Source organism: Suricata suricatta, chromosome 3, assembly GCF_006229205.1.
Source record: "Suricata suricatta isolate VVHF042 chromosome 3, meerkat_22Aug2017_6uvM2_HiC, whole genome shotgun sequence".
Classification (NCBI taxonomy): domain Eukaryota; kingdom Metazoa; phylum Chordata; class Mammalia; order Carnivora; family Herpestidae; genus Suricata; species Suricata suricatta.
Window position 1 is genome coordinate 271428 of NC_043702.1, and position 24054 is coordinate 295481.

Consider the following 24054-nt stretch of genomic DNA (forward strand, 5'->3'; position numbering starts at 1 on the left):
CACCGCCCTCGCCGTCGCGGCCGCTGGGCTTTCTTCGGTCGCCGCCGCCACTGCCCCTTCTTCGCGGGCTTGAGGGCCCGGGCGAGAGGAGGCTGCGGGTGGGAGCCTTCGTGGGCACTGAGGAGCGGGCCGGGGGAGGCCGGGATGGAGCCCCCCGGAGGTGGGCGCGCTGCCGGGTGGGCCCGCGCTTGGGGCGGTTGGGGAGGGGGCCGGGCCGTGAGGGGTGTCGGGCAGTAGGGACAGTGGGGCGAGTGGAGGGCGCTGAGGGAACTGGGGGCGGGGCTTGGCGGAGGGGGGGGGGAAGAGGACGCTGGGGGCGGGGCTCGGCGATAGCGGGTGTGAGGGGCGTGAAGGGGCTCGGGGACCCGGCAGCGGGCCTGCTGGAAGGTCGGAGGCCAGAGCGCGGGCGGGAGAGGCTTCGAAGGGTGCCCTGGTTGGTGGTGCCATCGAGAAAAGAGACGGGTGGGGGGGTCTGGGCCGGGGGAGCCCCACGTACCCCGAACATCAGCATCGAGCGCGCCCGCTGTCTTTCCAGTTGACTGAAGCGAGGGAGCCGGGTTCCAGAGCCTCGAGGCGAGATCTAGGGGCCTCCTGGGGTCTCTGCGGATGGTCCGAGGGGCTCGCAGACATGGCTCATCTCAGGGGATTTGCCAACCAGGTAAGGTGGCTTCTGGGTCGGGGATGCGAGTGGGGGTGCGAGCCTGTCCCTCCTCTGGACGTGGGAGCCTTGGATGCGACGTTTATTTCCCCGAGGAGTGTCTGTCCTGAAAAGAGCGGGCGGTGAGGAGTGCGGGGCCCAGGGGACGGCGCCCCTCCCAGGACCCTGTGGTCACCTCCGTGGGCCGAGTAGGGGGCAGGGAGTCCTGGGGGGCAGGCGTGCACGGACTTGTCGGAGCAGAGGCCCCCGCGCGGGAGTGGACGGGGTGAGCAGGCGACCCCACGGGCAGGGCGGGCTGGGCGGCGCACGTGGGGTTGTCTGGGAACCCGGGTGGCTGCGTTTGTGGGGTCTCCGCTGGACCTCGGGGCCGGGCAGGGGCAGAGGCCGGGAGTCCCCTCCCGAGAGGCCTATGAAGCCGCTCTCCGATGAGTGGGGTGAGTGGGTGTCTTGAGAGCAGAGCCGCAGTGTGTTGGGGGGGGGCTAGGGAGGGCTGCTCTGAAGAGCCTGTCAGCTGGGTTAGAAGTGCCTGGAGAGTTCTCCCCCTTCCCTACCGACCTGTACCACCGCCTGCCTGCGAGCTAGGGGGCGAGCTGAGCTGCTCGGGTCCGGGTCGTTTCCCCTCCCATTTTGATGTCTCCAAACAAGGGCAACGGAGGCTGGAATGAAGCGGGGTTTCCCTAGGTGCTGGCGATGCTGGCGTGTTGGCTGGGACCCCCGCGAGTGGCCGCCTCCGCAGGGCAATGGGCCTCCTGAGTGGTGTGTCCGGGGTGCGCTCCTTGCAGACCCGGTGGCCCGCCGGGCAGGGCGTCCTGCCCCCACTGTGGCCGCAGGTGGAGCGGTCCTCACGAGCCATTGCACCTGTGTCTGGAAGCCACGTGATTAATGCGCACAGAAAAGTCGCCTCGAAGTGAGCCGAAGGATAGATTTTGCGCCCAGAAATGGCCTTGCTTGCCGAACCCCCATTCTGGTTCCCGCAAGTGACAGAAGCCGCAGAGAAAGCACCGGAGAAGCCAGCTAGGGGATCGCTGAGTGACCTGGGTGGACCTTCCGGGTCAGCCCCGCAGCCCCGCTGCAGCGCACAGAACCCGCCGGCCCCGTAGGAGCTTCGGCATTTAATTCCAGACTTCAGGGGCCAAGGTGCCGGGAGAAAAATGGAATTGATTTGGAAAAAAACCCCACCGAGTCTCCGAGACGTTTACTGAGCAAACGTTTCTGCAGCGTGGCCCCCAGTCCCGGCGCTAAGCTTTCCAAGGGTGTGGCTCCAGCGGGTCACTCTTAGCGCACGGGTGCTGCTGTTGCCCCCGGATTAAAGCCTCGCTGCTTAGAGATGCTAGTGGCAGATCTAGGCCTCAAATCCGAGTCTCCCTGGGGTTATGCTCTCTGCTGTCCCGCAGTCCAGTGGCAGGATGTGTGTGTCTTCATGTCTTCATTTCTTCTCAAGGTGCATCCGAAACACCCTTTGCCATTCTTTTTTCCCACTTGGAAAACAGGAAGGAGTAAAAAGGCTGTGGGAGTAACCCCTGTGGGTCCCGGAAATGGGTGCATGAGCGCTGTGTGTGGACGGTGCTTGGTGTGGGTCCTCGGCGTCCAGATCACATCTGGGGAAGGGGCCCCTCAGGAAGGAAGCCCCCTATGTCCTTTCAGAGGCCAGTGGCAGGGAGCCTGTCAGTGTGTCACTTTTCTTGAGATAGTTGTCACAGTGGTCCCGTGGGGCGGTTCCTGCTTGGGGCAGTGTGCCATGTCCCTCTCCCACCCCCCAGCTCGTTCCTGTCCTGGCCACCACCTGTCCTGTGGTGGTTGGGATGGATTTGCTCCCCTCATTTTGTGGGGTGACCATACCTGGCGGTCTCGGGGCTGGAGGGCAAGGGTCTTGACCGCCAGAGCCAGCCGAGCCCTTTGCTGGCCCAGACCCTGTGCGCCGCCTGGAAAAGCAGCCGAGGCCCCCAGACCCGGGCGCTACTTGCCTTGCCTTCCCCAGCGGGGCTGGGGACAGGAGGTCCCTGAGATCTGCTCATGGTGTCAGGGTCGCAGCCAGGGGTCTGCATGTCACACCGTCTGTTGAGTGGCCTGCGGTGTGGGGACTCAAGGAGTATGAGAGTTGGGGGGTGGGGGCTCCCCACCTTCTCTGCCAAGACTGGAACTCTGGCTTAGGGTCCACCATGTTCTCCCAGGCAGTGAGGGTTCGAGCATCCCATCTGGGGGTTCCCTTGTCAGGCTGCTGTGCTGGTCCTGCGTGGAGAGGGACACAGTGTCCTCAGTAGGGCTGAAGGGAGCAGAGCAGCAGGACCAGCAGATGCCTGAGGGTGGGAGGGGGATGCACCAAGGCAGCGGTGCTGATTGGCGCTGCCCAGTGGCAGTCCTTCCTCCTCTGGCTCTTCTCTCAGGCCACCTTAGGAGAGGGACTCTCTTCAGCAACAGGGGACATGAGGTCAGGGCACCGGCTGGACTGGAGTTCCTAGACAGCCATCGCGGGGTGCCCTGCAGGAATGTGCCAGCACGTCTGGGGCAGGGGACAGGCTGGCCATGTGGAGGACTGACGCCCCGGGCACCGAGTGGGCGCTGACAGCAGAGTCTGAGGAAGGAGCCTGGGGGAAGGTGCAGGTTGGGCCCCAGTTCGGGAGGAGCAGGCACCAGAGGGGCTGTGTCCCAGCCCACGTTCCAGCGTGGAGTCCAGAACAGAGCAGGACACTGCAGTGTCCCCCACTCGCTTGAGGAGAAAGGTGTTTTTGTCCAACTGCCGGCTGGTGTGGAGTGCGTGGGCTGGGAGCTAGGAGAGGGCATACCCTGCCAGGCCCTCCTCTCAGGTTGAGGTGGGTTCTGGCCTTGTGATCCCCCCCCTGCCCCCCACGCACACCTTGGGAGGGTGGCTATTTGGCAGTTTCTGTTGACGTGTGGTCTTAATCCGGAGCCAGTCGGGCCTGACACAGAGCTTTGCAGGGGGGTGAGCTCAAGGTGGGCTCTCGTGTGTGCCAAGTCTGTGCATGGAGGGCTCTCCTCCTCGGGACCGTGGGGCCCCCACCCACCGTGGGATGGGCCTTCCCTTGCGCCGATGAGGCATGGGAAGCTGTACGTTTCTTCCTTTTATACCCAGCTGCTTTAGGTCGGCACCAAGCTGGCCTGTCGCCAGTGGGTGCTGGGGCCATGGGAGCAGCCTCTCTGCAGCGAGTGCCTCCTGGTGGATCCAAGTCTTGGGGCCTTGGAAGCCCCTTTCTGCCTCTGTCTGGACAAGACGCCAGGCTCCACCTGGGGCTTTGAAGCCCTGCCTGGGTCCTCGGGGCACCTGGCTGTCCTCGTCGCCGTGGGGGTGTGTGGACTGCTGCTGGCTCTCTGAGGACACAGTGGCTTGGTGTCCTTAGAGTGTGCTGTTCTCAGGGCGCATGTGTATGCACCCTTCAGGCAGCCCCCGTGTGGGGCCACCGCAGCCCCTGACGCCGGCCCTGTCCTGGTGCTCAGACCGCTGGGCTCCATTCTTCAGGCTTTGTTTGAATTTAAGTCTGAGGACAGGACTGTGCAGTAATTCTGTGTGGTACTTGACTCTTCAGGATTAAACAGCCAGGCAAGCATCAGTTTTCAGCTCCCCGCTGGTGTGAGGGTGGAGCTGTCTGGCTGCTGTCTGGCCGACTGATTTGGGCACCGGAGGGGGAAGCCGGAGGGGGAAGCCGTTTCCAAGGGGTGTGGCTTCCAGGCGCTCTGGGAGCAGACTGATAGCACAGACGGTCACTCAGGCACTTCCAGGGGGAAGGGAGCACTCTTACCTCCCTCCCCTTCCCCTGAGTGTAGCTGCGGGTGTTCCTGCGTTCTTGCTAACCAGGCCCATGGTTCACGAGACTCTCGCTGCTGTCCCCGCTGTCCCCACTATCGAATGGGTAGCCTGTGGCCCCTAAATCTCCGTTTCCTATCCACTTAGCCCTTTAACTTGTCCTTGTGCCTCCTCGGTCCTCGCCACGTGTCCACGCGTGTGGGGGGCAGGTAGGGCATGACCTTCCAAGTCTCTCCACCTGCCCCATGACCTGGTCCCTTGGCTGGTGGGGGCCTCTGTGCTCCTTTGTGGGGAGGGTACAGTTAGGTTTCCTGAACAAAAAGAGATAAAAGAAGGAGCAGGGTGCCTGACTGGCTCAGTCAGAAGACTGAGCAACTCTTGATATCAGGGTTGTGAGTTCAAGCCTCACGTTGGGTGTAGAGATTTAAAAAGCATAAACTTTTAAAACAAAAAGGGGGGGTCGACTTTGTAGCTCCTCGTCTTTGGGTTGCCACCTCCTCTAGCAAGGTCACCATCAGTCTGCCCGCCCGTTGTCCCTACAGCACTCACGCGTGGACCCCGAGGAACTCTTCACCAAGCTTGACCGAATCGGCAAGGGCTCCTTTGGGGAGGTGTACAAAGGCATCGACAACCGCACCAAGGAGGTGGTAGCCATCAAGATCATCGACCTGGAGGAGGCCGAGGACGAGATCGAGGACATCCAGCAGGAAATCACCGTGCTCAGCCAGTGTGACAGTCCCTACATCACCCGCTACTTCGGCTCCTACCTGAAGGTGCCTGCGGGGGGTGGAGGGGGCACTCGTGCCGAGCCTGCGCTCACGTGGACGCCTCTGACAGCCACCCCTACCCCCGCTACCCCACCTGCCTGCTCAGGAGGCCTGGGGTGGGTCAGTCCCCACATGGGGAGGGTAGTGGACAGGCCTGGGCTGAAGGGCGAGGGCCCCGAGGGCCAGGTGCACGTGTAGGACACGAGTGGGACCCAGTCCTGGGGCAGCCCCCGAGGAACAGCATCCTGGAGGCCTCCCCCAGCCCTTGGGGGGCCCACCCAGGGGATGCCTGTGCGGGTGCCCACAGCCTGGCTCCCGCTGGGTGCTGGCATGGAGGACCCAGGCACCAGCCTAAGCACTGGGTCCATCTACAGGGTGGTCACATCAGGGGTATGACAGGTGGGGGGCTGGATGGGGGCCCCTGGGGCCCTTTCTCAGTGGGTCCCTGAGGGACCAGGGGCCTGAGTGTCCCCTGCCAGGGAGTGCGTGTCTTGGGGCCCTGGCCAAGGGGTGCATTCTTGCTCTCTGCCATGAGCTGACAGGTGTTTCTCTGGGACCAGGGCACGAAGCTGTGGATCATCATGGAGTATCTGGGCGGCGGCTCTGCCTTGGACCTGGTGAGGCACAGGCCACAGCAGTGGCCGCTGGTTGTGGGGAGGGCCCACACACAGGTTGCTGTGGGGTCTGGGGCAGCAGCCCCGGGCCCATTCCCTGAGGACCCCCGGCCCCTATGGGCCTCTGTCCCTGGCTGCCTCGGTGCATTCCGGGCTAGTTAAGAGCCTTCTCAACCCCAGAATGAGCTGTGGTCCGTTTCCACTGGTCGGTGCTCAGGTGTCCTGGTCTGTGGGGTGCAGGCGAGGTCAGTGCCCCCAGGCACACAGACGCGGTAGTGGCCGGAACCCCTTTCACCACAGCATAGAGAGCCTCCCCTGCTCCCACCTTGCTGCGCATCTGTCTTCACCAGTTACTCAGGGTGACCCATCCCCTGGGAGAGGCTTCGGCCGAGCTGCTGGGGACAGCGCGTGCCGGGGCGGGTCGTGCCTGAGGCCCTGCTGTCCCTCCTCTGCCTGCAGCTGAAACCTGGGCCCCTGGAGGAGACCCACATCGCCACCATCCTGCGGGAGATCCTGAAGGGCCTGGACTACTTGCACTCAGAGCGCAAGATCCACCGAGACATCAAAGGTCCCCAGGGGCACAGCCCCGGTCCCTCGTCGTGGGTCCCCCGACCCTAGAAGCGCCGAGAGGGGTGTGCGACTGGCTGTGCTGGGGGTCTGGGACATGGGGACCCATGTAGTTCAGCAGCTGCAGACACTGAGCAGTGCCAACCAGCTCTATTCCCGAAGACCCTGCCAGTAACCGATAGAACTTTCCGCACGGGTGGTGTCTATGTGCAGGGGACAGCACCTCTACTCCTTGGGTCGGAAGGGACTTGTTTAAAGCAGATGTGTGGATTCTTGCTCGTGGTCTCCTGAGGGCCCAGTGTGGGCTCAAGTGGCCCCACTGTGGGAGCCGGCCCTGCCCAGGGCAGCTAGGGGTGCGCGGGCAAGGGTCAGAGTCACGGCTGCCCGCTCTGCGGTTCGGGAGAAGAGGGCAGTGGGCGGTGGCTCTTTTCTCGGGATTTGTCTCGAAAGGCTAAAACACCGGGAGGGCCCTGGACCTCATGCCCGGTGGCTGGGGGGAGCCGGGTGGGCCCCTCGCCCAGCCACTCCCTGGCAGTGTCATGGTCCTGAGTGCCTGGCCTTTCGGGTGGAGATGAAAGCTGAGGCCCCTGCCGGCATCCCCAGGTGGTCCCCCTGCTTCCTCGGGTGGGTGGGGCCCTGCGCACCGCTGAGGGTGACACCCTGCTATCCTGTGTTGAGCAGCCGCCAACGTGCTGCTCTCAGAGCAGGGGGACGTGAAGCTGGCTGACTTCGGCGTGGCGGGGCAGCTCACGGACACGCAGATCAAGAGGAACACATTTGTGGGCACCCCATTCTGGATGGCGCCTGAGGTCATCAAGCAGTCAGCCTATGACTTCAAGGTGGGCGCGTCGTGCAGCATGGGGGGGCCGCTGTAGGGCTTGGGGCGCCCCCAGCGGCAACACTCCCCTGTGGGTCTCCATCCAGGCTGACATCTGGTCGTTGGGGATCACAGCCATTGAGCTGGCCAAGGGCGAGCCTCCGAACTCTGACCTCCACCCTATGCGTGTCCTGTTCCTGATCCCCAAGAACAGCCCGCCCACCCTGGAGGGCCACCACAGCAGGCCTTTCAAGGAGTTCGTGGAAGCCTGCCTCAACAAAGACCCCCGATTCGTAAGCCCAGTCCCCCGTGGGCTCTGGGCTGTGGCTCTGCGGGTGGGCTAGCAGCAGGCCTGAGCCGCTGGATGCTGTAGCCCCAGGAGAAGAGCCCCATGGGAGGGGGCGGGGCCTGAGGCCCCTCCCTTGTGCCCGGCCCCACTCTGCCCCGAGCCCCTCCTGATCCAGAGTAGGCCCTGCCAGGGGCTTAGGTCTAGGGAGCTCCTAGGGTTTGTTTCCCTGGGGTGGGGGGGTATGTGGCCCCCCTGGTGAGCCTCCCCCGTCCCGTCCCCCGGGCGAGCTGCGATCTCCACGAGTGTTAAGGTAGAGCTCAGCTGTCCCTGCGTCACTGACCTGCGCTCTTCCCCGGCAGCGGCCCGCCGCCAAGGAGCTCCTGAAGCACAAGTTCATCACGCGCTACACCAAGAAGACCTCCTTCCTCACCGAGCTCATCGACCGCTACAAGCGCTGGAAGTCCGAGGGGCATGGCGAGGAGTCCAGCTCCGAGGACTCTGACATGTAGGGGCCCTTCCAGGGGCGTGCACCCTGAAGGCCCTGGGACTTGTGCCGTGGGGAGGGGGGCTAACTGGGCCCCTGGAGTCCAGAGCAGGCCTAGTGAGCATTTAGGGCCGTGAGGTTGCTTCCAAAATTAACGAGGAGGCTAGGGAAGGGGTGGGCCTTGGGACCCCCAGATCCCAGCCCCCCCATGCTCCTCACACCCCCTCTTCGCCTTCCACTGTAGTGACGGGGACGCTGAGGACGGAGAGCAGGGCCCCATCTGGACATTCCCGCCCACCATCCGGCCTAGCCCCCACAGCAAGCTGCACAAGGGGACAGCTTTACACGGCCCCCAGAAGGTGTGACCTGGGGGGGGGGCGGCGGGGACAGCCCTGCATGGCCCCCAGAAGGTCTGGCCTGGCGGGGAGGGGGGTGGCGGGGGACAGGCACCCAGGCCTGTGCAGCCCCACAGGCTGCACCTTTTGAGGAGGTCAGGGACCTGGGGGGCGCACACTAGAGCCTGGGGCGCACTTGCCCTGACTGCCCTGCTGGGGCTTTGGCTTGGCAGTCCGCGGAGCCCGTCAAGAGGCAGCCGAGGTCCCAGTGCCTGTCCACGCTGGTCCGGCCTGTCTTTGGCGAGGTAAGTGCCGGGCCAAGGGCTCCCTGGGAGCAGGAGGCGGCAGCGTTTCTTGCAGAGATGCAGCCCATTGTGGTTGGACCTGGATCCGGGGGCCAGGCTTTCTTCGCGAAGCGGAAGTGGCCAGGAGAAAGCACCTTCTGTGACCTCCCCAAGTTCCCTCCTGCTGGGGTGATTCGAGTCTCAGGATGGTTTTGACCAAAGACTCCTGTTTGTGACTTTTATTTAGAATTGCAAACACATGGGATGGTCTTCTGTTTGGAGAGCGCCTGGAAGGTTCAGTTCTTGGTGTTGATGCCAGGCCCAGGGCAGAGAGGCCTCAAGGGTGACTCCCTGGTGGTTATGGGACCCTACATGTCACCCACTGATGGGGATGTTCAGTAGCACCCCAGGTGCCCCCACAGTCTGGACTCCGAGGCTGGCAGTAGGTCAGGGGCCCAGTTCCCACCCCAGGTTACAGTGGCACCTGGAGCCCAGGGAGGGAGGAACAGGGTGCTGAGAGCCTTCCTGAGGAAACCGGGCCCTTGGGTATCCCCAGTGGGGGCATCTGGGTGGAGGAGGAGAGCTCCCACCTGGAGGGGCCTGAGATGCAGGGGAGGAGCTGGGGGAAGGGCAGTTGGCAAGAGAGGGACTGCCAGGGGCCAAGGACCAGGAGCCTGTGAGGCTCAGCTGGGACACTTGGATCAGGGGCATGTCCCCACACCAGGAAGGACCTGGCCAGCGTCAGGAGGGCCAGGGCCGGCAGTGCTCTGGGCTACTTGGAGCTTATGGAGGGACTGGCTTGGAGGCCTGTGGGAGGGGCAGGGCCTGGGGCAGCTGGAACCCCCTCACTGATGGTGGTGTGTGTGGGGGGGACACCCCCTGTGGGGCCTGATTCTGTGGGCTGGGCCTGAGGTCAAGGCCAATGGATGGGGTGTACTGTGAGGGGTGTGGCAGGGGACCCGGGTGGCCTGCTTCTAAGCCCCAGGGGAGGGACTCCTCCTTCTGGTTCTCACAGCCCCTGTGGTGGTGGTGGTGGTGGGGCCTAGGGGTCAGGACGCCTTGATCTGGCTGCGCCGTGCACCGGGGGTTTCTGGGCTGTTCTCTGAAGTCCTAGGGGCCTGAGCCATGGGTTTCTGTGACCCTTGGTTGGGAGGAAGCCACGTGGTTAGCCTGGCCCACTGCAGCGTGACTGCGATAGGCCAAGGGGGTGGGGCAGCATCCGTCTTTGCTGGAGTCCCAGGTACCCGGTGGGACCCGGCCCCCCAGCTCTGCGGTGGGCGGACAGCTGGGGCCCCCCCGCAGATGCGGCCGAGGGTCCGGCTGTCAGTGGCTCACAGTCCGGGCTCACGGCCAGGCGGCGGCACTCTCTCCGCAGCTCAGGGAGAAGCACAGGCAGAGCGGCGGAGGCATGGGGGCGCTGGAGGAGCTCGAGAACGCCTTCAGCCTGGCCGAGGAGTCCTGCCCAGGCATCTCGGACAAGCTGATGGCACACCTGGTGGAGCGGGTGCAGAGGTGAGGCCTGCAGCGCTGGTGGGGCGGCCAGGGCTGGTCTTCTCGGTTTCTGTTTCTCTTCCTCTTGCCTCTGTACCTTCGGGGCCTGCGCGGGGGGAGTGCAGCCCTCCAGCCTCCCGAGTGCTGTGCTCAGAGGCTCAGGTCCAAGCGCTGGCCCCGTCCCCTTCCCTGGGCGTCCTAAGCTCCCGCACCGGCCAGGGCCACTCCCCTCCTGTCTGGGGGTGACCGGCTGTCCCCTCCTCAGGTTTTCCCACAACAGAAACCACCTGACGTCATCCCGCTGAAGCGCCGCTGCTTGCATAGTGGGGAGAAGGGTCTCTGTGTGGCACCCCATGGGGGCCTCACTGCCGGGTCACTGCCCCCCACCCACGGAGGGCCCCTCTTCCACGCCTCCTCCTGGCAGCGGAGCACGGACGCAGCTGCGCAGCACGTGGAGTGAGGAGCAGAGACTGTCGGGGGGCCCTGCCTCCCCTGCCCGGGCCTCAAGAGGCCGCGCCGGGCACAGATTTGCCTCATGTCGCATCAGGTACCGTGTCTCCTCCCGAGGACTCGTGTCGGCCAGGACTTTTTTTTTTTTTTTTTTAAAGAAACGACTTCCTCTCTTCCCTGAGTGTCCTGAGGCTAAGGTGTTAGTTTTCATAGAAGGTTGAGAGGCTCCGGCCACTTTCAATAAAAACCCAAATTGGACAGATGCTGGTGGCGGATGGGGCCTCGGCTCCTGGTTTCTGAGTCCTTGTGATGGCACAGGGTGACCTTGTGGCCTGCTGGCAAGAGAGCGGGGGAGCCAGGGAAGTGCACGCACATTGGCAGGGACAGACTGACAGCCTGTGTCCGTTTACTTGCATTTGTGAGGAAGCCCCGGGGAACTGAGAAACTTGAGGCCCTTGACCCCGCCCCCCCAAGGCCAGGCAGGAAGTCGGGTGTCTGCACCCCAGAGGTCAGTGGGGCAGGTGCTGGAGTGCCTCTGCTGGACTTGCACGGACACATGTCACCTGGTGCGCAGCCGCGGGGTTGCCCCAGCTCCTGTTCTGGGCCAGGCCTTGCGGGGCCCTGCTCCAGAAGGGGAGGGGGCCGGGGAGCGTGGGGGGTGGCTGCCACCTCTGAGCAGGGTCTCAGGGATGCCGAACCTCCTGGAGGTCACTGTGAGGCGTCCCCATGCTGTCCTACCCACCCGTCCTACGCCGGGGGCCCGAGGAGCCCACAGCCACCCCTGGGCCGTTGGGAAGACGGGACCCGCAGTCACGGGGGATGTGCTGACCCTGCTGTGCTGCTCGGCTCGGTCCTCGGGCAGGGCGGGCCTCACGCCTCGTCCTCAGGGCACCTGGCCCTCCCGGTGGAGCTGCTGGCGCTCTCGATCACCTCCATCCACCTGGAGGAGAGGTCAGCCATCAGCAGCTCTGAAGATGCTCGCTCGGGACTCGGTGTGCTCTGGTCATGCCAGTGGCCTTGTGCCCGAGTACTGCCCCAGGGATGACCCCAGACACCCAGTGGACGGGACAGAAGCAGGGCCGAGAGTGCCTGCCCCGGCGCCCTGTGCAGCGGTGGGACCCCCGCGGGGACTGCACGGCCCCCAGCCCTGCCGCAGGGTTACCTCTTGAAGGCGTGCTTGCTTTCAGCCCGGAAGAAGTAGACGTGGGACTTGAACTGGAGCTTGAAGACGTGCTCCTGGTGGATGCCGTCGGCCTCCGTGGGGACGCCCACGCGGTAGCCCAGCAGCGGGAGGCTGGCCAGGGGGTGGTCGTCCTGCGGGGCAGCACGCGGCTCAGTGGGAGCGCCCTCCCTGTCGGGACTGACTGGGGGCCCCTAGGAGGCGCGCAGCAAGCAGGGACACCATGGGCACAGGCGCCTCCCCGCCCCGGCTCCGGCGAGCACCCTTACCTGATGAGTTTTGTAGAAGAACAAACAGAAATTGGTAAAAACCACCCAGAGCTTTTGCCAGCCGTTACTGCTCTTGAACTTCCTCAGCAGGTACCCCGAGAGCTGGTTCTGTGGGGAGGAGGCGCCGGGCTCGATTAGCGGCCTGGGACTCTCGCCCAGCGCACGGCCGCCCCACGGGCTTTCTTGGCTGCGGCCTTGACAAACTTCCCTGAGCGGCAGCTTCCTGCCAGGGCTCTGGGTTGTCAGTCTATTTAATAGTTTGATGGAAAGACGTTTACAGGGTCCCAGAATAGAAGGACGTGAAGTTTCTTTTCCCTGTTTACAATGTCCTCAGCCAGGACCACCCACGTGAAGCCAAGTTAGCACAGTTGCGACAAGATACGCCGGCCCTGAGCGTGGCGCCCGCAGCTCTGAGGCGGCCAAGTCCTGACCCAGGAGGGTTCCCCGTGGCTGGTGACCCTGCTTCTCTCCTTGGAACCCTGTGTCCGAGCTGACGCTCATGAGGGCTCTGCAGGGACGCCATCACTGTACCAGCCGGCAGACGGCGCTCTACAGCCCGGGCTGGCGGTGCCCTGCTTTCCGGGTCCCCGCTGATGGGGGCCGCTCCGGGCTCTGAAGGCCTCCTCACTCGGCTCTGCGCTTTCTGCCCTAGGTGTGACAGGAACCCCAAGCCCCCAGTGGAGGGGAGGCAGCCTGGGGGCTGACGGACTCAAGTCCGAAGTGATGGAGGTGGAGGGGAGGCGGCTGCCCCTCACCACAACTCCCTTCCCAGAGAGACCCCACCCTCCCACCTCCCACCTCCACCCACAGGTGGCTTGGAGCTTCCCTCCCGGGCCGAGTAAGCCGAGGGTCACAATCAGCCCGCAGCCTGGCAGTCCCCTGCTCTGCCCAGCCCAGCCCCTGGCCCCCACAGCCAGCGCAAGCAGAGGGCGCTTGGGGCCACTGTACCTCAACAGCCGCACTGTGGTCGGCTCTGGAGACGCTGGTGTTCCGGTACCAGCACACGTGCACTGTGGTGTTGGCCCGGCGCTGGTCCTGCCCCTCCAGGGACCCATGGACGCCACGCACGTCTTTGGACTCTTGCTCCAGAGAGACCTCCTCTGAGGACCCTGGAGGTGGGGGTGGCCCTCTGCTCAGAGCGGGTCACAGCGAGTAGGGCAGGGGCGGGGGGAGCAGGGGTGCCCTTGGTCCTGTGTTCTGCGGAGGGACTGTGGCCCTAGGAACCAGGGAACCCTACGGCCTAGGTCAGCAGTGGGCGGAGAGCAAGATCACCCAGTGCTTCTGCCAGAAGAGCTTGTGGGCCCTCCCTGCCCCCCACCCCGAACCTTCCCTGTGGAAGGAGAGTGTGGGGTCAGCAGGAGGCTTGTGACCAAGGAACGAGATCTGCCGAGGATCTGCTTAGGTGCCACCGGGGTCCCCCAGGGGGTGTCCGGGCTGGGACTCACTGTGGGGAGGGGCACAGAGGATGCTGCCCGGCAGCGCCAGGGACGGGTCACTCCCACTCTTGGCCAGGTCGATGGCCATGTTCAGGTCATGTATCCACTTCTCCTTTTCCAGGCGGGTGCTGGTGGGGGAGGGCTGAGGCTCAGCACCTGCTCAGCAGGACCCAGGCCATGGTGGGGGGCCGGGGAGGGGGGGGCTCCCTGCCTGCGTCTTGACTGAAGGTCTGAGGGCCCAGCCCGCACCTGCCGGAGGCAAAGGACTCTGGAGGCGGGGCTGCTCTAGGGGTGGTTTATTCTTTCGGCTACTGAACCATAAGCCTTGTCCTGGATCGTAATTAAGCGGTTGGGGCCCAGGTGCCTGTCCTCCGCAAGGTGCTAGGGACCCCATCTCCCGCAGGGAGAGACTCCGCTGCCTGCTCCCCTTGGAGCTCTGGCCGCCTTCCCACTGGTGTGATTTGGGGAAAGTGGCCTTTGCTCCTTAGCTCCGCCCAGCTGCAGGGGCGCGTGGAGGCCAGCCTGGCCTTGCTGCCCCGCAGGCCCCTCCCCCAACTTGAGTGCCACCAACCACATGGTTTGCCCTTGGTTGAGTGTTGGGAATGGAGCCTCTGAGGCAGCTCGACAGCACTGTGGCCGTTCTGCAGGGACGGTCTCAAATGTCACTCGCTTCCCAGCACAAGAGAAGCTGCTCTCTGGTGACATGACCGAAGCAGGGCTCAAGGGGGTGCACGCTGCACGACGACCGGCTTGTGCCCGGGCCGCTGGGGGCACACGTGGCGCGCGCTTACAGCTTACCTGGCTGCCACCACAACGGTTTTCTGAGCCGCGCAGATGGTGAAACAGTGTGGGACTGACCGCTCACTCTCGCCCTCTTCCACCTGTGGAGGCAGGAGGCAGGCGTCCTGAGCGGGGTGGCCCGGCAGAGCCCATGCCTGTGGCGCGACACAGGTGCCTCGGGAGCCCTGTGCCACGCGGGTCTCTGCTGACTACGAGGGGCTACAGGGGCACGGGGATCCCCAGGCCGCGGCACCTGCCACCCAGGTGGGTGAGCTGTGGGATGCAGGGCACCCGACTACTCACCGGAGGGTCCAGCACTATTAGCTGAAAGTCAAGCACAGGAAAAAATATTGAGCATTTTCATTCTCAAAAAGGGAAATGGATGATTCGCTTGATAAACCTGGCACCACAGCCTGACCCAGTTAGCGTCCGAGCAAACCTAACAGGCTGATCACAGTTCCAAGTGACGACCTCAAGTAACTCCCAAGTAAAATACTACCTAATCAAACCCAGAGCACAGACTAGAACTTGTCCCGTGACCGAGAGGCTGCTCAGGGGTGCCAGGGTGCGTCAGGAAGTCCACGGAGAAAGAGCAGTCATTTCTCCGCACACCGCACGCACCGCTGCTGGAATCCAATGAGTGACTTCCGCTACCGTCTCCGAAACGGGAGGAAGCTGTAAACATGACAGAGGTCCTCCTTCCGAAGGCAAGACCTGTCACCCTTCCCTCTGCACTCAGGATGAGCGCCAGCAGTCTGTCCCCCAGAACCAGGGGGTTACAGTGAACCCCACGGAGGGAGAGTTTCCCATGTGCAGGGGCCCATGAGAGGCCAAGCACCACACCTCACTCGGGACAGAAACGATCTGAAACAAGTGTGAGCGATGGGCAGCAAGAGAGGGTCAAGGTGTTTGCCTCCCAAGTCATCATGGAAACCATGCCATTCGACAGAAATCCTGGTGCTGTTTCTTGAAGGAGTTTGTCCAAATGATTCCTTGCCATATTTGGAAGAATTAAATACTTGAGAGCAGCAAAGAACTTTTTAAGGAGGAGGAGGAAGAAGGGGTGGAACTTCCCGACGGCACTTCCCCCACATGACGCACCAATTAAAGCAACGGGGACCGAGGGCACCTCGCAGGCCAGGGAGGAACATGCGACAAAGAAAGCTGCCCGCGAGGGGGACACAGCGCATTCCCATTTGGCGGCGCCTGAGGAAGCACATTCAGGCAGTTGATGGAGGAGGAAAAAGGAAACTGAACGTATCAGAAGAACGAAAAGGCGCCGCGGACCCTGGCGTGGGGAAGGCTTCCGAGCCTGCGCTGAGGATGGGAGCCGCGAGGGAAAAGATGAATGGATGCGACTGTACAAAAATGTCTCGGTTCCCTCCTTCAGCAAGGATTGGTTGGGGCCTCTGTGCCTGGTCCCAGTGCAGGAGGAAGACACACATGGCCCCCATCTAGTGGACTTTCAACTCTACAAGATCACACCAAACTGCAGGCGACATGAGCAGGAATGGGGGCGGGTCTGCGGCCTCCAGGAGCGGGCGGCGTCTGTAAATGCGGCACAAACACGCATGGAGAGCAGACAGACTGACAGAGACCTTGGGGGGGGAGGCACCTGGCGCCTCCTTGGGGAGACACAGACGCTGTCAGCCTCCATGACTGTCCAAAGGCGGTGCCGCTCCCTGGACCACGATGGATGGGGGGAAGGGCCCAGTGCTCCCTGATGCCGTGGAAAAAGGCTCGGATGCGCTTCGTGGGAAGCTGGCTCATGCGCATGCTCCGACAGCGGCGGGGCGGTGATATTCAGAGTGGTAGCCACCAGTTTGCCCGAGGATCAACCAACATGTGTTGGGCATAGTTAGGAATGTGTGTTACGACCAAAATCCAATGGTGTTATTTCTAATTCTGAAAAACTAGACGGAGCCAAAATGTCCAGTGTCAGGAAATAGTTAAGCAGACCTGAGTCTGGCTTCCCGGCGGACCGCTTATCTCCAGTAAATGTGCAGGGGACGTTAGGGACAAACCGCTGAGCAAGAACAGGGCAAGTCACAGAACAACTTGTAGGTGATGGCGCCATGGCCACCAGGAATGTTCTGGTACGACAAAGCCTAAAGGGCGTGTCTCAAAACAGTGCGCGTTACTTGGCGATGAAGTTAGGAGTGATTTTTATGTCTTCCATTTTTTTCTATAAATGAAAGTGTAATTTAAAAAAATATACAATAGAACAGATGGGGTCAGCTTCCAGTGAGGGCAGGTGCGTGCGTTCAGACAGGCCCCTTCTTGCTGAGGGCTAGGAAACAGGCTCAGGTGCCCAGCGAGGAGGGTGGGAAGGGGAAGCACGCTTGAAGAAGAGTGGGGAAACTGAGGCAGACCAGCCAAGTTAGCGGAGTGGGTCTGAGTCCCCACTGGCAGACACGGGGATGGGGTGCTGGTGGGACTGTAGGGAGATGTCACCGCCGTGTGACCTGTCCTAGACCAACGGCACACCTCTGTTGCAAAAACCCGAACCTGGCCAGCCATCTTTACTGCTCCCTGGATGGGGTCCGGGCTGAGCGCAGGGTGAGTGAGCGGATGTGTGTGCGGGAGCCTGAGACCTTCACGCAGGGTCATCGTCAGGCCACAAAAAGCACCAATGACGAGAGGTTAAGGCTGAGGAGCTGGATCGCATCAAAATGAAGGGCTGGTCAGAGACCACAGTAAAATGTCTGGTAGAGCCTGTGCCGGGGCGGGGGGGGCGGGGCACAGACTTGCTGACTCGTGTGTGGTGTGGACAGAGGGCACGCTGGGCAACAGGGCTGCCGATGGCCCAGACCCCCTACGGCGGCTCACAGATGGGGCACAGCATTCCCCGTGGCCAGCTCACGGGACGCAGCGGGACGACCGAGCCCAGCCCCCAGCTGCAGCCTGACAGCTTGTCGTCGGTGGTGCTGCCTTCTGGCTTTGAAGCGTGCTCGCGCATGTGCGTGACTTGACAGGACGACCGGACGACGTGAGGGGCCCGGCACGAGGGAGAAGAGAGGGGCACGAGGGCAGAGAGAGGCGCCCGGGTCTTCGGAATTAGTGGGTCAGGTTTCCCTTTCGAAAGCTGGGTCAGCCCCTCCCCTGAGCACCCAGCTGGGGCCTCCCGCTGCGCCTCTAGGGAAGGACAGGCCCCCGGGTCGGCGCGGTGCCTGGCACTCACCAGCATGCCCCGGAGGGGAAGGAGGCCCCGGATCCGGAAGTGGCTGGTGCCTGTGACCTCCTTGCTTGTGTAGAGCAGCATATCTGAGAACTGAGGAGAAAGGCTCCGTTACACGAGGCTTGAGAACCAGTGACAAGTTCCAGTGTCTGTTAACAGAACCAATGCAGCGTCCGGGGCCTTTGCGTGGTTGTCAGATCATTCAGCTTGCTGGGGGTTCTGGGAAAAGGAGCTTTTTTTCAGTCACACAATTATTTTGACGAGCTGGTAACTGCAAGAGACAGCAGATCTCAGGTCCGCGGTGCCCGCCAGCCAGAGGCGGAGGGCACTTCAGGCTGGTCCTCCAGGCAGGCTCCGCCAGGACTGCTCAGGCTGGGGTCTCCTAATGGGCACGAGGAGGGGAGCGGATCACGGGGACCCACTGGGAGACCCACTCTCCCGAGGCAAAGCCGGCGCTCAGCGGAACATTCCTGCGGCGACAGGAATGCGGACTTTGCTATATTTGGTTTCCTGATGGACCCAAGACAGGCGCCCGGACACAGAACGAGGAAGGTGCCTCGCGGGACGTGTTCTGTGTGGTCCTAGGCGGGCCACTCCCTGGACACAACCCGCCCGCCCACCTACCAGAAAGAACATTCTCTGCTGCAGGCCCTTCTTGGTGAGCTTGTGAAGGCAGCCCTCACGGATAAACTCCTGAAAGAGAGAGATGAGGTCCTATTTGTGCCCAAGGCCACCTCCACAGGGGTGCTGGCGGGGCCAAGGGCCAGGTTCATGTCACCACTTACACTTCTCTGAACCCGTCTGCACGAGCCAGTCATAGGCCCCCAGCCGACCCTTCGACAGCGCCCTCCCGCCCAGAACGCTCTGTGCTTTTCCAACCTCCCCCCGGCCCCCACCCCTGCCACCCTTGGATCCCAAGTTGGTCCCAGACTCTGCTGGCATCTGTGGCCCCGTCTCACCCCTGGCCAGCTCTGCTGAGGGCCTTCGTGGAAAACAAAGGGTATTGTTCTTGTTGAGGGGAAGCTTCTGGAAGGTTCAGACACAGAGATACCTGAGTTCAGCTTTGAGGAGAAACTGGGCCAGAGCAGCCTGAGAATGGGCAGGAGGAAGAGGGGACAGCTGGACCCACCAAATGTTCACAGGTCACTAGGGTCAGCTGCCACCTGGGCACTGGCATTGGAGAAACGATTCCCAAATCCATGCAGGCTTTCCCACCAAGGGAGCGAGGCCCTGGTGGGGCTGGAGCTCCAGAGGGGCCGCCGCGCTCGTCCGGGGCAGTCCGTCCACAGAGGACGAGGAGAGGGTGCGGCGGAACCCCATCGCGCCACCAGGACCTGGGGACATCCTCGTCCTCCCCCATCTGCCTGGAGTGCCACCGCCCAGGCCTGCCGGTGGCAGACGGGTCGGTCCTGGTAATCCCGAAGAATTCTGGTTTGGACAGTTTCCAGACATTGTCCTGCCATCTGTCGTCCTTTGTAGATAAGTGGGAGCATGAGCTGCACACCCCAAGGACTCAAGGGCGTCAAAAGGAGGACTTCCTGGAACCCCTGTGGACCCGCCTGCGCAGCCCTGCTCTCTGGGTGAGCGGGGAGCCCAGCCCCTTCCCGGGTTTGCGGGGCTCCTGCCCCCACACAGCCGGCTCCTCCCCCACCGCCCGGGGACCCACTGGGAATGAGTCCCTCCAACACCGCGCGCAGCGCTGTGGGCTCGCCCGGGCGGCCCCTGCGAGCTGCCTCCTCCGTATGGCTCGTCTGACCCTCTGCTGCCCGTTAGCAGCGTTCCTCCTAGTGAATCACCCTCTGCTCACGTCCCTGGCATGGCTCCTGTCTCTGACACGAGCGTTTAGCAGGGAAACCAGGAGCCCTGGGTCATAAAGACGTTGGAGATTTGGGCTAAAAACAACCATGGCACCAAGCGTTTGCACACCAGCCTCTTCACGCCAGGCGCTGAGCCAAGCAGCTGACGTCAGTCCCTCTGTGGCCCCAGAGGCGGGGCAGCCTGCCTGGGGTGCACAGAGAGCCCACCCCGATTTTCCAGTCCCTGTGGTGACGATTCCCTGGGACCAACACCCATAGCCCCGTGTGGGGTGCCAGGGCGACCGCCTGTGCCGAGAGCCCTGCCCACCTCCCCCGAGCGCACCACAGCAGCGGCCGCAGCCACGTGGGCGCCGAGAGAAAGGAAACGGAGCTGTCTGGGTATCAACCAAAGCCCTGACTCCAGGAGGCCAGAGCCTTCCTGTACTTAAAAAATGTTTTTGTTTTATTAATTTTTGAGAGAGGAGAGAAGCAGTGCTCGAGCAGGGGAGGGGCAGAGAGAGAGGGAGAAACAGAATCGGAAGCAGCTCCAGGCTCTGAGCCATCAGCACAGAGCCCTATGTGGGGCTTGAACCCATGAACCGTGAGATCATGACCTGAGCCCAAGTCGGACGCTTAGCTGACTGAGTGACCAGGCACCCCTTCCTATACATTTTAGGGGAGCTCATTTCTTTGTCCTTGTGACCCCACGTTCTCTGTACCTTCCCACAAGGCTAACGTGGACACATGACTTCCACACCAAGGCCTAACTGCACGCATGTTTGTGTTAAGAAACATCCCCATGCAACCCTTAAAAAGGTTTTCATAGGTTGGAAGTACCAAGTTCAAAGCAAGCAGCAGTGGTGGCACAGCGGCAGCCCAGGAGACGTGTGGACTGTGAGAGCCAGGGTTCAGGAAGAAGCCTGCACATCCGTGTCTACGGACAGTTCAGCAAACGGTGCTGGGACTTCGAGATGGCCACACAGGAGGGACCGGAGTGGGACGCCTACCTCACGCTGCACGTAAAAACGAACTAAAAATGCATCAAATCTAAACCTACGAGCTGAGGGGCGCTGGGGTAGCTTGGCTGAGCACCCCACTTCAGCTCAGGACCTGGTCTCACTGTTCATGAGTTCGAGCCCCGCCTCAGGTTGTCTGCTGTCAACATGGAGCCCACTTTGGTCCTCTGTCCCCTTCGCTCTCTGCCCCTCCCCTGCTCATGCTCTCTCCTTCAAAAGTAAAATAAATGTAAGTAAATAAATATGGCAGCGGAAACACAGAAATCTTCCAGAAGAAAACATTAGACACACAGTGTCACACCATGGACTTGGCAGTGATGTCTCAGCTGTGACATCTAAAGCACAAGCAACCCAAAAGATAATAGGTAAACTGGATTTCATGAAAAGAGACTTCTGGGGGAGCCTGGGAGTTCAGTCGGTTAAGCGTCTGACTACAGCTCTGGTCATGATCTCATGGTTCATTAGTTTGAGCCCCGTGTTGGGCTCCGTGCTGGCTCAGAGCCTGGAGCTGCTTCGGATTCTGTGTCTCTTTCCCTCTGCTCCTTCCCCACTCATGCTTTGTCTCTTTCTCTCAGAAGTAAATAAACACTAAAAAACATTTGTAAAAAATAAATAAAAATTTAAAAAAACCGTAACCAAACCCAACCCAACAACTTCTGTGTTGTAAGGGATCCCACTGAGAAAGTGAAAAGACCACCCACAAGATGGGGGATTGTATTTGCAAATCCTATTCTGGTAGGTGTCTGGTATCCAGAATAGATCAAGGATCTCACAATCCAACAGCAAAACGACAACCCAGACGAAGAAAGGACCTGAAGAGGCATTTCTCCAAAGAAGGCCCACAAACGGCGAACAAACACATGACAAAACACTTGGCATCAGCCGTGTGAGAAACGCGAATTGTAACCGCGGTGACACCCTGCATAGCAGCCCGATGACTGGAGTCACAGGCACAAGGCATGGAGAAACGGGAATCCCAACACAACCCTGGTGGGAATGGAAAGCTGTCCAGAAACTGTGGAAGACTCTGGAAAACTGGCAGTTTCTCAAAAGGTTCAACCCAGTTCCCACATGACCCAGCAGTTCCACTCCGAGGTTTCTACCCAGGAGAACTGAAAACCTGTTCACAGAAGGACCTGTGTGGCAGGGACAGATGTCCACAGCAGTGTCGATCACGGTCCCCATAAAGGGGAGGCAGCCCAAATGTCCACCAGCAGATGAACGGATACAGAGCGTACGTTGTATGCACTGAAGGGAATTTACAGCCACAGAAGTGAGTGAGGCCCTGACGAGCTACAACATGAACCCGAAAGCATGACGCTCAGTGAAAGAAGCCATAAATAAAGGCCACATAGTGATTCCACTTAGAGGAAACGTCCAGAAGAGGCAAATGCGCCAAAAGCCCATTGTAGCTGCCGTGGACTGGGGAGTGGGGAAGGGAGTGACTAACAGGTATAGGGTTTCTTTCGCACGGATGAAAATGTTCTGGAATTAATGGTGGTGATTGCACAGCTTTGTGGGTACACTAAAGACCATGGGACTGCACACTTGGAAAGGATGAATTACGTGGGAGGGGACTCACGTCTCAATTACGTGCAACCAAGTAAAAAAGGACAAGGCTGGAGGCATCACAATCCCAGATGCCAAAGAGGCAGTCACCAAACTGGGGTGGTGCCGGCACAAACACAGACACGCAGAGCAGTGGAGCGGGGCAGAGCCCCGAGACAGCCATGCTTATGCGGCCAACTGCCCTTCGACAAAGGGGCGCAGGCATACAATGGGGCAGCGACAGTCTCTGCCACAAGAGGTGCTAGAAGACTGGAGAGCGACATGCACAAGTATTTCTCACACCACATACAAAAACAAGTTCAAAAGGGATTAAAGACCTATAAGGTAGACCTGAAACCATAAAATCCTAGAAGAGGAAACTTCAGAATAATTTCTCTGACCTTGGCCCTAGCAGCATCTTTCTAGATCTCTCTCTGAGGCAAGGGAAACATAAGCAAAAACAAACTATTAGGACCATATCAAAATAAGTTTTTGCACAGCAATGGAAGCCCCAAAACAAAAAGGTAGTCTACTGAATAGGAGAGGGTATTTGCAAATGACATATCTGAGAAAGGATTAGTATCAAAAATATATAAAGAACTTAAACAACTCAATATGAAGAAAACAAATACTCCAACAGAAGACACAAACAAATTTCTCCAAGAAGACATCCACACGGCTAACAGAGACATGAAAAGATGCTCAACGTCACTCATGAGGGAAATGCAAATGGAAACCACAAGAGATTACCTCACACTTGTTGGAATGACTTAAAAACACAAGAAACAATAGGTGTTGGTGAGGATGTGGAGAAAAAGGAGCCCTCTTGCACTGCTGGTGGGAACGCACACTGGTGCGGTTGCTCTGGAGAATATGGAGGTTCGTCAAAAAATTAAAAATAGAATTACCCTATGACCCAGTAATCCCACCACTGGGTGTTTACCCAGAGAATATGAAAACAACTATGGGAAGCTGTCTGCGTGTCTCTGTTCACTACAGCGTCATCTGCAACAGCCCAGCTATAAAAGCAACCAAAGTGTCCACTAACGATGGATAAAGAAGACGTGGTGTACGGACACAATGGAATATCACTCAGCCATAAGAAAGAATGAAATCTTGCCATTTGCAAAAATATGGAGGGATCTAGAGGGTATAATTCTAAGGGAAAGAAGTTGGAGAATGACAAATACCATACAATTTCACTCATACGTGAAATTTAAGAAACAAAACAAATGGATGAAAAAAAAGAGACAACCCCCCCCCCAAAACTCTTAATCATAGAGAACACATTGGTGGTTCCCAGAGGGGAGCTGGGTGGGCAGATGGGAAAAACAGGTGAAGCGGAATGAGAGCCCACTCACCTTGATGAGGACAGAACAATCGCCATGTTGTGGACCTGAAGCTAATACAACAATGTGTTGTGAACTACCCTGGATTAAAAAACCGAAGAATCGAGTGACCATCTCAAAAAACTTTCTCGAAGTCACTCACCCTGCCGGGAGTGATGAGATTCTCGACGCCAACCAAGTCCCGCTGCAGCTCTGTCAGCTTCTGGAGGTTCTCCAGTCGGGCAAGGCTGTGCCGGAGCGTGGAGGTCAACTCTGTGACAGCCTGGAGGGCGTCTGTGAGGAGAGACCCCTCAGTACAGGCGCCGGGGAGGGGCGTGGGCGGCACCTCCACCTGCACCTCTGCAACAGGGACTGGCATTTGACAAGGCTGTTTTCATCCCAGGAACACTCCACTCCCAACTCCTCACAGGGCTGCTGTCCAGGGTTTTCAGCCGCCAGGTACAGCCCAAGGGGGTCCCTGGTGGACGTGTTCCATCCACGCCTCCGACTGGCTAGGACTCAGGCTTGGAAAGAGTGAAACAGTGTGAATAACTAACGTTCTGGGCACAGCTGTATTTGTTCTTCAGGGAGATGAGCTACTGTGGTGTAAAGGTGAATAGTATGCATCTTCAAAACATTTGTCCTTTTCTCCTTGAGTGGAGGAACAGACGCTAATCTTACAGTTCCAGAACAGATATGAAGGTTTACCATCAGGACAGGAAACTCATTCAGACAAAACACAAAAGCAGCCATTGAGGGCCATCCTCACCGCCCTCCCCAGGCCACACAGGGAGCAGCCGCTTGGCCGGAGCGCAGTGGCCACATCATGTGTCCTCGCTGGGACGGCTCAGAGAATCTTCCAGCCTCCTGCCAGAACTCCCGCTGACAGCCTGGCCACTGCTGCCAGGGCCCCCCCCCCCCCCCCCCCCCCCCCCCCCCCCCCCCCCCCCCCCCCCCCCCCCCCCCCCCCCCCCCCCCCCCCCCCCCCCCCCCCCCCCCCCCCCCCC

At 60.7% G+C, this 24054-nt stretch overlaps 2 protein-coding genes across 3 annotated transcripts in view; one reads left to right on the forward strand and one right to left on the reverse strand.

The window, feature by feature from the left end:
• On the forward strand, window positions 1-10779 carry STK25 (serine/threonine kinase 25). 2 transcript variants are annotated; one of them, XM_029933497.1, is made up of 12 exons: window positions 1-160; window positions 536-658; window positions 4961-5191; window positions 5746-5802; window positions 6259-6367; window positions 7048-7205; window positions 7291-7476; window positions 7832-7977; window positions 8201-8315; window positions 8525-8596; window positions 9951-10087; window positions 10332-10779. In XM_029933497.1, exons 2-12 carry the CDS (start codon window positions 629-631, stop codon window positions 10369-10371), a joined length of 1281 nt encoding a protein of 426 aa, XP_029789357.1. In that variant the 5' UTR covers window positions 1-160; window positions 536-628; the 3' UTR covers window positions 10372-10779. The 2 variants fall into 2 exon arrangements, with proteins under 2 accessions (XP_029789357.1, XP_029789358.1); XM_029933498.1 differs by having other exon boundaries at window positions 11-98.
• FARP2 (FERM, ARH/RhoGEF and pleckstrin domain protein 2) overlaps window positions 8800-24054 on the reverse strand; it is a 93502-nt gene continuing 78247 nt past the window's right edge. The window contains exons 20-29 of the mRNA XM_029933496.1: window positions 23211-23341; window positions 17984-18052; window positions 17363-17452; window positions 14485-14505; window positions 14200-14282; window positions 13411-13529; window positions 12914-13074; window positions 11966-12073; window positions 11679-11830; window positions 8800-11456 (exon numbers count right to left, since the gene is read on the reverse strand). Of these exons, the coding sequence (XP_029789356.1) occupies window positions 11387-11456; window positions 11679-11830; window positions 11966-12073; window positions 12914-13074; window positions 13411-13529; window positions 14200-14282; window positions 14485-14505; window positions 17363-17452; window positions 17984-18052; window positions 23211-23341 (1004 nt within the window). The 3' untranslated portion in view covers window positions 8800-11386. The remainder of the gene's footprint in view (window positions 11457-11678; window positions 11831-11965; window positions 12074-12913; window positions 13075-13410; window positions 13530-14199; window positions 14283-14484; window positions 14506-17362; window positions 17453-17983; window positions 18053-23210; window positions 23342-24054) is intronic.

What these genes read in the sequence shown, in the direction of transcription:
- STK25 (XM_029933497.1), top strand. Translation starts at nt 629, where the DNA reads ATGGCTCATCTCAGGGGATTTGCCAACCAG. An exon ending in TCAGGGGATTTGCCAACCAG is followed by an intron (nt 659 to 4,960) that starts GTAAGGTGGCTT and finishes TTGTCCCTACAG; the next exon opens with CACTCACGCGTGGACCCCGA. An exon ending in GATCCACCGAGACATCAAAG is followed by an intron (nt 6,368 to 7,047) that starts GTCCCCAGGGGC and finishes TGTGTTGAGCAG; the next exon opens with CCGCCAACGTGCTGCTCTCA.